The sequence below is a fragment of the Meleagris gallopavo genome, chromosome 1 (genome assembly GCF_905368555.1).
Source record: "Meleagris gallopavo chromosome 1, MGAL_WU_HG_1.1, whole genome shotgun sequence".
NCBI classification, from domain to species: Eukaryota; Metazoa; Chordata; class Aves; order Galliformes; family Phasianidae; genus Meleagris; species Meleagris gallopavo.
Genome location: NC_139404.1, coordinates 178,971,447 through 178,983,508, shown reverse-complemented (window position 1 = coordinate 178,983,508; position 12,062 = coordinate 178,971,447). Strand labels below are relative to the sequence as shown.

Sequence of the window (12,062 nt, the reverse complement as noted above, 5' to 3'; positions counted from 1 at the left end):
TCCTCTTTTCAGCCTCTGATGAAGAATCCTATTTTAAGAAATTGATCAAGGAAGAAAAGAGTCCCAAGATGCTGCGAACATTCCTAACTAAGGCTCAAGTATTAACCACCAGTCTAGTAGCATTGAGCTAATTTTTCCATATGGATTACTGTTCCTCTGACTGGATGACCAGGCACTGAACCACCAAGAAAAGTTCTGTGACTAATCTGAAATGTCTAGAACAGATGACGTTAACCTTCAACTTTGCCAAGCTGAGAAGAGAATGATGTGAATAACAAGCTTTCAGTCGAAATTTTCCTCTCATACCAATCCTGATATCTTTGACTGAAGCTACCATACACGAGTACTGTAATTTCCATAAATAGCACCAAGCTTAGGAGAAGCAAGTAAAAAATAATAATGAAACGTAATATACAAGGTTCCGGTTTGCCAGAAAGAAAAAAAAAAAGGAAAACAAGAAAGCTTTTAAAATGTGTTATCTTGCCTGTCCTGTTTGCATTGAAGCATTTTGATGTGCATAATAAATGTTATCTTCAAAAGAACTTTTCCAGTCCCTGTACTGAAAGGACTGGTGGGATAATTTTCAAAACCAAAAAGCTGAATTAATATTCCAAAGCATGCCCTCTGTTTATGCAGCAAGTCATTTTGGGATAAACACAATTATTTAAAAATAGAATTAGTTATTGACCAAAAATGTCCCTTTTCAATGCTTTGAAATCACAGTGCAAGAGAAATATATCAGAATTTGGTTTGAATATATGGTGAATTCTGCCATAAACTAGTCATGCACATCTCCCATTGATGATCCAATGGGAGCTGATCACATGATTCTGAAGGCAGATTACAACCATGATTCTTAATATTCACTTATTGAGGTAATTAATTTAACATTCAGAAGCATAATCACGCACCTAGACACACAAATATATATATATTTAACTAGAACAACTCTTTGCCAGACAATGAGTTTTTTGACCTCTTCATTGCCTACTTCACATTGAAGGGAGGTTGAACCATTGTAGATGGCATATAGTTTTGGTTGCATGCCTATTTTCCAACATTAAAGTGAAACACTTCTGCAATCAGTGCTGTAGACTTTGCGGTCTTCAAAGAGAGGTGTCATGGCAGAGTAAGAAAAGTTTACAAGTTCTCAGCATGGCTTGCTTTAATTTTTGCCTGAAGCCAAATAGCACAAGTTGATTTGCCTTCTGTTTCTTCACATTTTGTGTGTCTACGCTTACTTCGCTGTAACATGGCTGTATGGCTGTGGCATTATAAAGAATTAGCTCTGCAATCAAAGAACCTAGTACAGAGTTTTCTGCTTCGTAAAATGTTATCTTCATTTGTAATGTAGTAAGAGCACGCAGAATTTTTTTGTACAGATTTGGTGCAGCACATAGACAGTCAGCCTATCACCAAATAGTCAAGTGATGAGGGAGCATCCCAGAGTGAGAAGGCAACATGGGCAGTGACATACATTAATCTACCAGCTGCCACATAGACATGGACTTTAGAGTTCCTGGGAGAGCCATGTGTCATGCACTTCATGTGCTTCACATGCTCCTGGGCCTCTCATAATGAACAGATGCTCTTCCTATGTGCAGAAGCATGGCCCCCCACCCCCCACTCCTGCCCCCCCAGAGGCCCCAGCTTGATGTGTTTGATGTAGGTTAATTATATGGCTGGAGTAGAGACACTATATATAAACTTCTCTAATAGTAAGGCAAATACAGTGGTTTATTCAGCCAGGAAAAGTAATCATCACTGTTCTAACGAGATAAGAAATATGGTGGTGAGATCACAGAATCACAACATGATTTGGGTTGGAAGGAACCTTCAAGGCCACCCAGTTCCAATCCCCTTGCCATGGGCAGGACTGCCACCCATCAGATGAGGCTGCCCACAGCCTTTTCAAACCTGACCTTGAGCACCTCCAGAATTGGGGCATCTATAACTTCCCTGGACAACCTCTTCCAGCTCCTCATCACTTTCTGAGATGCTGAACTAGAATATATGGGAGTAGGCTGTGACGAGTACCCTAGATTCTCTAATCCCTTTCATGATACAGACAACACTGTACCTAATATGAAACTGCAAAACTTAAAGATCACAAAAATCCTGTAGAACCAAAGCTAGACATACAATGAGCTGTGTCTGCATTGTGGTTTCCAGCTCAGTATTTTAGTAAGATAGTCTTCGCACTGGTAGACTAATCTTTAAGGGCAGAATCTCATTCAAGATTGTGCCATCTAAATGTAGATGTCTTTACAGAGGGTCTCAATTCAGTTGCCCACTTAAAGTATGCAGTGAGATTTATGATGCTGTAGGATATTCTGCCCACCCCAATTTCTGTAATTACACCAGCAGGATGAACCTTTCCTGCCTGTCTTGTGCTGTATATGACCAATCCATGTGGATGTCTTAGCTACCGCATGATGTTTCACACATGGGATAAATTGTTCACGAAGTGTGTAAGTTTTCATGAAAGTATTCAAAGATTTAGAGATTGTTTCAATTATTCATAGGTAGGTGGCTAACACTGAGGATATCTGGGCTACCCAGACCTGCAGAATGACAAATGGAGGGCAGGCAGGCTACCATAGGGCACCCAAGATGACACACACTTCCAGTAGGTGACTAAATATCACCCTCTGTTTTGACTGACACTTGCCTGAGTCTTACCTCAAAAATTCTTTGATCTTCTCATAATAGAAAAATATTTTTTCATAAAATATATTTATTAATTAAATTCTTTAGTAGACTGGAGAAAAAAAAATAATATTTGTTGCATGACAATGATAAAGACTTCAAACCGAATCCTGTACACTTTATTCCGGGAAAAAAAAAAAAAAAAAAAAAAAAAAAAAAAAAGTTAAATTGGGTACTATAGAAGGTGGATTTTTTCAGAATAAAGTGTGATGTCTGCCACTCCTGTTAAAAAATGAGACATTTCCTTGCACAAATATTTGTCACTTTTACAATTTATTTTTACATTGCTTAAAGATTTTGAAATTAACTTCTTAACAGTAGGCAAGGCATACATAGATCTGTTTAATATTTGGACTACTTACATTCTCCAGCTTCCATTATAGTATGAATCATCACTTGTGAGCATTTTACTGTACACATGAATTTATGGGAATGTGGTGAAATGATTTGTTTTCATCTATAAAGGTAATTGTTGCAGACATAAACTTGTATTTACATATGTTAAGTATTGTTATAAAATTGTGAATTATATAAGTAAAGCTTGCACCATTTCAAATATCTGTTCCTGTGCTAGTCATTGATCATTTCAATGCGGACTTTTCCTTGATTTACTACAAAATAGAATATTATTAAACAGCTGAAATCTTGCAAGTACCATTGATATTGAGCCTCATTCAGCAATAAGTCAAATCTGTGTTTTTCATCAGCAAGTTAAGAGTTTATTCTTCAAAAAATGCAGTAAATAAAAAGCTGGTAGGGAAAAATAATATTTTTATTAGACTGGAAACGGTAAAAAACCCCCTTAGAATCTTCAGCTATTTTGGTCGATCTAGTAAAAGATAATACCCCTACTCAGATATCTTGCATCTCTCATTCATTTGGACCAGTATGGTTACACTACCATTACCACTGGTTTAGAAAATGCTATTATAATAGGCTGTACAAACCAAATAATCTTTTTTTCAGTGTCACAGGTAGAATGTAACACACAGATAAGTATATGCTACTGATTCAGATCTTTTTTGTCTTTGCAGTGTGGCCTTGCAAGTTCAACTGTATCAGTTGCTTCTTAGCAAACCAGTAAAACTTGCCTTCCAATGTCCTGATGTTATTGCAATAGCATCTGCACACCTCATTAGTTTTAGCCCCAAAGTCTGATGTGGCCAGAATTGAAACTAGTTCAGCTATCTGAATTTTCTTGCACACAGTCTTTTACCAGAAAGCCACGTCTGGTCCCATCCACATTCCCGCACCAAATTCTACCTTGAAAATACATTTCATATTGGCAGATAATGTATACACAGAAATTAAATAAAATTATTTATTCTGTAAAATAGATAGAAGGGAAAGGATAGCACAGTAAGCAAGAGGAAATATTTGTTCCCTTAATTTTAATTGCATTGCCTTGTGTTGAGAGATTACACTGAACTGTGGCTTCTTTTAAAGTATCTACAGCAAGCAGTACCTCTCTGTATAATAGGTACACATTATAAATGATGCTCTTTGCTGTATCTTACTCTAAATCAGTAAAATCAGGATGAGTAGAAAGGGAAGCAGAAGGGAAGTGAACCATAATGGATCCTTCAAGTCACCCAAGCGATCCCTGCCAGAACTCAGGTCAAGTGAGTCTACACTCATAGGTCCCTCCACAGGATGGGGTCATTACTGCTTGCACTTACTGAGGGTGGTGCTGAATCTCACTGCTCCCCCTCTTGGTGATCCCTCAAAGAGCTTGGAGAGAGGAGACTGAGATTTATGTAGCCATTAACAGGAAGAATCAAGGATCTGCTGCTTTGCTATGCAGAGGCAATTGAAATGTTTTTATTTTATTTTGTAGCAGCCCTATCAGTGATGTACAGGCAGAAGCTCAGTGTCAGGATTCTGGGAGAAGCTGGCCTGCTCTGCACCTGTCTGGTTCAAACCTCTTTCCAGGATTTTTTTTTTATTTTTTCATGACTTTAATTATATGGCTTTGGCTTGGGATTTATAAGAATGTCTGAATCAGAAAAGCTAGCAAACACTGATGCTGGAATTGAAAAACAAAATGACTTTTCAAGTGCAGCAAGCAAATGTAATTGAAGTTTGTAAGGAGAGTCCACAGATTCAAGATATTGGACAGGACACGGTTCTACTGATAAGTCAGGAGACATGCTATTTATTTTTTTTCCTCTGATTATTTTTAACCATTTCTCTGGAAAAAAACGTATGTAGAAAGACAAAGGTTTTGACATTTCCTCTAATGGGAACACAAACTGTAAATGAGTGAGGAACATTTGATTCATGTGCCTGAAATACTTCCCAAAATTAAGATATTCCACAAACTGAGGAGAGAACCCCTTATCCCTACTCTTCTCCCTCCCTCCCCCTGGAAAATAGGTGGTTGACATTAAGCTCACTTGACAGGGAATGAGAATACAAAAAAAAGATAAGGGCTGCTGCTAAAATTCAGCAGGTTTTTTTAGAAGATCCAAACACTGCACTACCAAAGTCACTGCACTGCATCATTGCAGAGATTATAATGTATAGTTAATGCTCTGGCCTTCTCGATGGCCGCGTCACATATGCTAGAATGATAACAGTTTGCTTGGGGATTGCTCCAGTTTTAGAAGTCCTTGGTCGTGCAGTGCTCATAACAAAATCCTCAAGAAGTGCAGCAGTCTGCTATTATCATCCTCAGATTTCTCTGGGCTTTTACCTATGTGTATACATGGCAAGGAGCCAGGTAGCCAGGTAGGATATGAATGTGACCACTGCAAACTGTTTTTTATGCAATATAGTTCTTAGTGGAATTAATGGTGGTAATGCATAAATGGCCTCCAGTGCTGAATTATCACTCAAGGATTGTGGCCCATGAAAGCACATCAGTAGTAGAGAATAACCCAAGGAGGTGATGGGAGGAGATTTCTGGGGATACATCTGAGAATGAAATATTCCTGCAGTACTTACTAACCTACATCTTTGTTTAAGTAACCCCTGCTGCTTCCCCATTCCCAAACTGTTTTACTTAATCTAGGATATTTTTGTCACATTAAGTAAATGAACTACATAACTTTCTCCATTCTCTTTACACAAAGCTCCCTTCTGCCATCCTTATACTGAGGTGTGTCATAAACACAATTAGCACAGGGATTAAATTTACATAAGTAAATAGCGCCTCCCATATATAATCTCACTCTTTTCAGGTTTTCTGCTTTTTCATTCTGTAATAGTAAATTGAATATACTGTTCAAACTTGCCTATCAAGTTCTTCTCTTGGGTGGGTTCAGATGCAGCTAACAGGAGCTACAGAAGAAATTTATCTGGCATACTAAAAAAATTGGAATTGATGTATGTAATCCTTCATTGCTTCTTTAATGTCATGTATCCTTTTTTGTTAAACACTGAATATAAGTCACATAATTGCTGCTGCTTAACACTGATGTTCATGTAGTACCATCTAGAACAAATTCTCAATCTACCCATTTAGCTTCATTTTATTTGTGCACTAATTAGGTATGTAGGAAAGATGTGACTAGGGCAGAGAACTACCAAGGTCAGTGTCTAAAAAGCATGCCAAGAGCCAGCACAGCTACAGCCTCAGAGAAAATTGAAGTTGCCAGTATTTTATGATGTAAATTCAAACAAAGGGTGACATTAGCGACAATATTTTATCTGGAACTGGCTATTAATATGGATTATGTGAAGTCATTTAAAATACCACCAGGAACTATAGTTTGACATAATGATTGCTAAAGTCTGAAATCCTCACAGAGACAGATAGAAAAAATATGATTTTAATTTCCCAGTCACATGTTCACTTTTACTGGGGTACCATGATTTACAAAGACTGTTAAGATCTACTTTTTAAAACAATTTTCACGTCTTTCCAATGGCACTTAGTAACCAAAATTGTATTTTGATAATTTGACATGCATCTTTAATATCAGTCAGCTTTATACTATGCTTGTTCATGAATATTACTTAGGTCCGTAGTAAAAGACCATGTAAAATATGCATTCTTTATTCAGAGATTATATGCTTCCTATGGAACATATTTCCATATTCTCACTAGAATGTACATAGCCTCTGAGCAACTGTGCATTTTAAACCCCAAGAAAGTGAATAATTCAGGCTGTACACCTGAAATTATGTACAAAGGAGTTACATTATGTTACGGGATATAGATCGATTGAGCTGAAATTAATGCCTCCTATATATTTTCATGGAAACTACAACAGATACAAAAAGCACAATATCAGTATTTCATAGCACAAATTCTCAGCTAGAAGACACTATTTTGCAAGAGTCACCACCATTAGCTATATGAGAACCTACATGTTGCACTTGTAAAAGTCTGCAGCAGTAGAGGTGACCCACTGTCCCCACTGCTAAAACACACCATCCATCACCTCACTGTGCTGTCATCCACTGTTTGGTCTCCATAAACGTTCAGAAAGTGTCTATGAATGTCAATAGGTTCTATTTTTTTCTGCATGGAGGAATTCAATTACACACATTTCCTTCATCCACACTTTTATGTCGGATGCCATTCTGCCAGACTGCTCCTCTGCTGCCATCTGTCACACAGTAGCAAAATGTAATACACTTGTGGCAGGAAGGTTCAAATGCTACTGCCATAGCACCAACATCAACCTCTGACATTATGGGCCAACATCATAAAATAGAAGCTATTACTTTTGGAAGAGCCATTGCACTCATTGCAGTCAAAAGTGTAATTTATACCTTGTATTATCCCACAGTCATTTGCATTGTACGGATGCAACCTCTGATCTTGCTTTATATTCACTATACATTGTACTAAGATCTTTAATTTAGCACAAAGTAAAAATTATATACATACTTGGGTCTTTTTTATGATTTTTATTTGTAGAGGTTGATAAAGCTTGTGAAATGAGTAAGCCACAATTATAGTATATCCAGAATAGTATAATAGTATATCCAGAAAGATTTCTGTTCACAAATTTAAATGTGCTGACAATATCCATGTACTTTTGATTAAGTGTGTTGTTCAATCAGTAGATTACATGTTGCTTTTCAGAGTATATTCTGTATACTTCTCCTTTACAGTTCTAATTCTTTCATTATAGGAAGCCCCATATGTTATGTTCAAGAAAAACCATGATACGTTTGAAGGGAATGACAAGTTTGAAGGATACTGTGTAGATCTGGCGTCAGAAATTGCAAAACATATTGGTATCAAGTACAAAATTGCCATTGTTCCTGATGGAAAATATGGAGCAAGGGATCCAGAGACAAAAATCTGGAATGGGATGGTGGGAGAACTTGTTTATGGGGTAAGCATACCAATTTTTGAAGCAGGATTTAATTTATTTTAGTATTAGTCATAAATTAGGAAGTATGTGTGTATTTTATTTAAACCTGTAGTCACAGAAAAGAAACAGAATTCTGTTTCCTATCTCTGTGATTTCATTTATTTTCAAGAGAAAATCAAATAGCTTCATGCAAATTTTGCTGTTTGTTCAACCAGTGCTTTGTGACATTAGAACATCCATAGTTTTCACATCCCTTAAAAATTTGTTACTCTTAGAAATGTTAGAAGGTTTTCAAGACCACCTATTCTTGATATACTGTAAAGTTTAGTTGGGAAGAGAATCGCTCATTGATTCATTTTCATGGGATGGGGGCAGATCTTTTAAAAAAGATAGGACTGTTGGACTAGTGTTAGAAATTGTCATTTATTAGGACATATAAACAACATATAGGAATATATAGGCACTGAAACAGCATATACTATACATTGATCTGGAGAAGGATTCTTCAGAAAGAGCATGATAGTTAAGAATTCTGTTGACAAAGTTGTAATTGTGAAAATAGTTCCAACAACCACAGAGAAATATTTTTAGTATTTAATGTTACCAAAAGGAGCAAAAGCTCAGAGCTTTGCTTGCTGCTTGCTTCAGCTGCTGCTATCTGTACTGTGAACAGATCCAAAATTTTAGACCTTTCAGTGATGGAATAGAAAAAAATCCTGAAGCTCTTTAGATGAGAACATTCCCATCAGTGAGCATGTATCATGCTTGCATCTCTATGAAAGGCTGCTGAGTAACAGCTGATCTACTCACAGTTTTAGGCAGAGCCTTGCCTGCCCAATGATGGTTAGGGCCCTCCTCTGTTCAGTCAACTACGTAAAGCTGACAGATTTTGTCAAAGTCTTTTACTCATCAGTTCAGGTATCTCCATGACTTGAAATAGATTTTGTATAGTAAAAATATGGGAAACAATTCCCCAAGTTTGTTGATTTCCTTTGACGCAAGAATGGGAAGATTATATCAGCATCACAAACTCCTGTGTATTCCTGGAAGCTCTTGAATGAGCTAATCTCACAGAGGAAAAGCTGAGTGATCACCAAGCGTCTGTATCTGCTTTAGTGCCTTAGAACTCTCAGAATGTTAAAAATCAAGGGTTTTTCAGATTTACCCTATCCAAATTAAGGCAACTTCTTATCTGGCTTTTAAGAACATTGACCATCACATAGGTATGATCATTATGCACTTTTACATCAGTAGTTTCTTTTAAGATATCTGAGAAATTATACAAATTGTGAGAAAGTCCCTTTGTCCAGATTCTGTAGAGTTTTTGATAGCAGAGATTTAGTGGCTTATAATCTAGTGAAGTTATAGAGGAAAATTGAAATTACACTTTTCCTGTTTCCTGATCATTTGTGGGTTTTTGTTTGGTTGGTTGGTTGGTTTTGTTGTTTTTTTTTTTAATCGTTTTTTTTCCCTTATCTTGAAAAATTTACCTCATGAAACACAACCATCCCTAGTAATAGACTAACACACAAATTCCTGTTGGGAAGCTCAGACAGAGGTTCATACCAATCCTGGAATGTGACTGCTGCTGTTGACATACTTGAAAGCAAGGAAACTCCTAGGCATGAGCAACCTGTTGCAAATAGCCTGAAAAGGACATTCCACAATGCATGGTCAGAATTTCATTTTTTGAACAGAGAAGATGACATGAAGGCTCTTTAGAGGTTTGATGGTCAAGCTGAAAGCTCTTGGGACTGCTTTTTTAAATAAAAGAACTAATAGTACTCAGCTGTTGCCTAGTATTTGCTGTTGTACCCAAAAGCTCCTATTTGCAGTGTTGATCCCAGTATGTCAGTAGTACCAGGGAATGCCTCTGGGTACTTGAACTCTCTTGCCTAATCTGCTAAATTATCATAGATATATACAAAGTCCACGGTGGATTTTTGCCCATAGTTATTCTCCAAAATATGTTCTGGTCCCAGCTTGATGCTAGCAAGGGAGACAGACTACTCCCTATAAGCAGCTTGAGTACAGCCATTCTGGCTTGGAGGTTCAAGGACTTTCATGGCAGAGACACTGCCTGTCCTGTGCCAGCTGGCCAGGAGCTCCCCAGCCATGTTCAACTTACTTTTACAGATGTAGCTTTAAAGCAGATTGTTCTTCCTGTTAATGCAGAAAAGTGTGTTACTTAAGATTTCTGCAGGGAAATCAAAAAAACCATTCTCCCTGCAACCTCCCTGAGTCCTTGCCAGATGATTTACACAGCAGCAGGTCCCCACTTAGAGAAAGCAGGAAAATCAGCCTATCCTTCCTGCAAAGCTCTCCTGTAAGGGGCTGCTCATCTTCTCTGGTAGATCCGCAAATCGTAATCACAAAGTCTGAGTGTCTGGCTCTGCTTCAAGCAGGGCTTTTTATATGCAGCCAGGATTGAGACCAAATTTGCAACTGAATTAGCAAGTTAACAAGACAACCTGCTTGGGAAACATTTTACAGATACTATATGCCAACCATATTAAAGGGTAAACAGCATTGTGCCGCCCAGTAAAAGCATTTCTGCACCACACAGGACAGTCCTGCTTTTTCCATAGGGCCCCAGTACCATGTAGCACTGCTCATATTGCTGAGGGTGAGTGCATGTGCCAGTTAATCTCATGTTACCTAGTTAAACCCATATGCACTTTGTAGCTGGACACCTTCGGATTCTGTGCAAATGGTTTGGTTGTTACTTGAGATCTGTAGCTCATTTTTTTTATCACATCGCAGGGGAAACAGAGTGATAAGGTGCTGTGATACTCAGCTTAGCTATGACTGTACATAAGGTCATGGCAAGGATTGATTTATTTTCCTATTTTGATTTTAGCACTGTGTGAAAAGCCATCAGAAAATCTTGCTAATTTGTCCCTGATTTATCTGAGCGCCCTCAGTAATCTCTTGTGGGGCTCTGTAGCCCTTCATAACTTGCCCACTCAGAGAAGAAATGCTAGCTGAGATTGAAATACTGTTAAGCATGTATAACAGGTGTTTCCAAACACACTGACAGTCAGCCTTGATTAAATATTTATTCCCCTGAGAGAATATGCTACTCTTGCACTGCTTCATACAGAGAGTCAGAGCTCGTTTCTCTAAAATCTGAGAAGGCATGTGCTTCCACAGTTGAAGTTACTTCCTGTATGATTTTTCTCAGATAGCTTTAACACCTTCATACAGATTGCACTAAGCACAAATTTTATTTAAAAGATTACAATAATATATTCTGGAAAAGTGAAAATCTGCATCATTAGGCTTAATCTTGTTCCATTATTTTAAGCTGGAAGAGTGCAGAATACATGTGCAGCCTAGATTGAAATACCATTACAGGTGGAGTTGGTTTGAGTGTGAGGTGTCATTAGTCTTTGTCCAAACAGATTTCAGTGGGAACATGATCATGAATAATTTGCACTATTGTTATACTGTTTATCATCTAAATCCATAAACACTGATACTTTTAATGCATACCAATTGTTGCTATTTAGCTTTCAACAACAAGGAGTTTATGTAGGCCTCCATGTGCCACAAAATATCCATACAAAAATAATAAGTAATATTATCAGAGTGGGTAGGTTGGATTTTTTTCCAAATACTGGGCTTCTAATCATGACCTAGCTGTTTACTGTTCATTTACATTCGTTGTCATGAAACAAGTTTGTCTACGTTATTAACCATCTGACATTATACAGCAACTGTAGTGAAATGAGATACGTACTTATTTCTCCTCTTTAACTCCTTAGGGTAGCGTAGACAGTTCATTCTGCAGGCCTTTTAATTTGGTATGATGCAGCTTACCCAATGTTTTGCATACAACAACAGTGTGCTAATTAGGTCTTTAAATTAATCTCCACAGCTAGCACCAAAGTGATGCTGTCACTTTTCCACCTCACATCATAAAAACTAACAACTCTCAAGGATCCATTTTTTAACACCACTCATAATCTGCAGACACATAAGAAAATCACAATTTAGCAACACTTTTGAAAACCAAGCTGAGCATTTACACTGTGTTAATAAAGATACTGGTATGTGAATATGACAAAAACTAGCAGT

The 12,062-nt window shown here is 37.5% G+C and overlaps 1 protein-coding gene across 6 annotated transcripts in view; it reads left to right on the top strand.

The window, feature by feature from the left end:
* The window catches only part of GRIA4 (glutamate ionotropic receptor AMPA type subunit 4), a 229,016-nt gene that overhangs the window by 167,136 nt on the left and 49,818 nt on the right, over nt 1-12,062 (top strand). For 5 of the 6 annotated variants that reach the window (XM_085216276.1, XM_085216281.1, XM_085216280.1 and 2 more), the window contains exon 10: nt 7,797-8,003. The exons of the other annotated variant lie outside the window; for it this stretch is intronic. In XM_085216276.1, the coding sequence (XP_085072402.1) occupies nt 7,797-8,003 (207 nt within the window). The remainder of the gene's footprint in view (nt 1-7,796; nt 8,004-12,062) is intronic. 6 annotated transcript variants of the gene reach the window in all.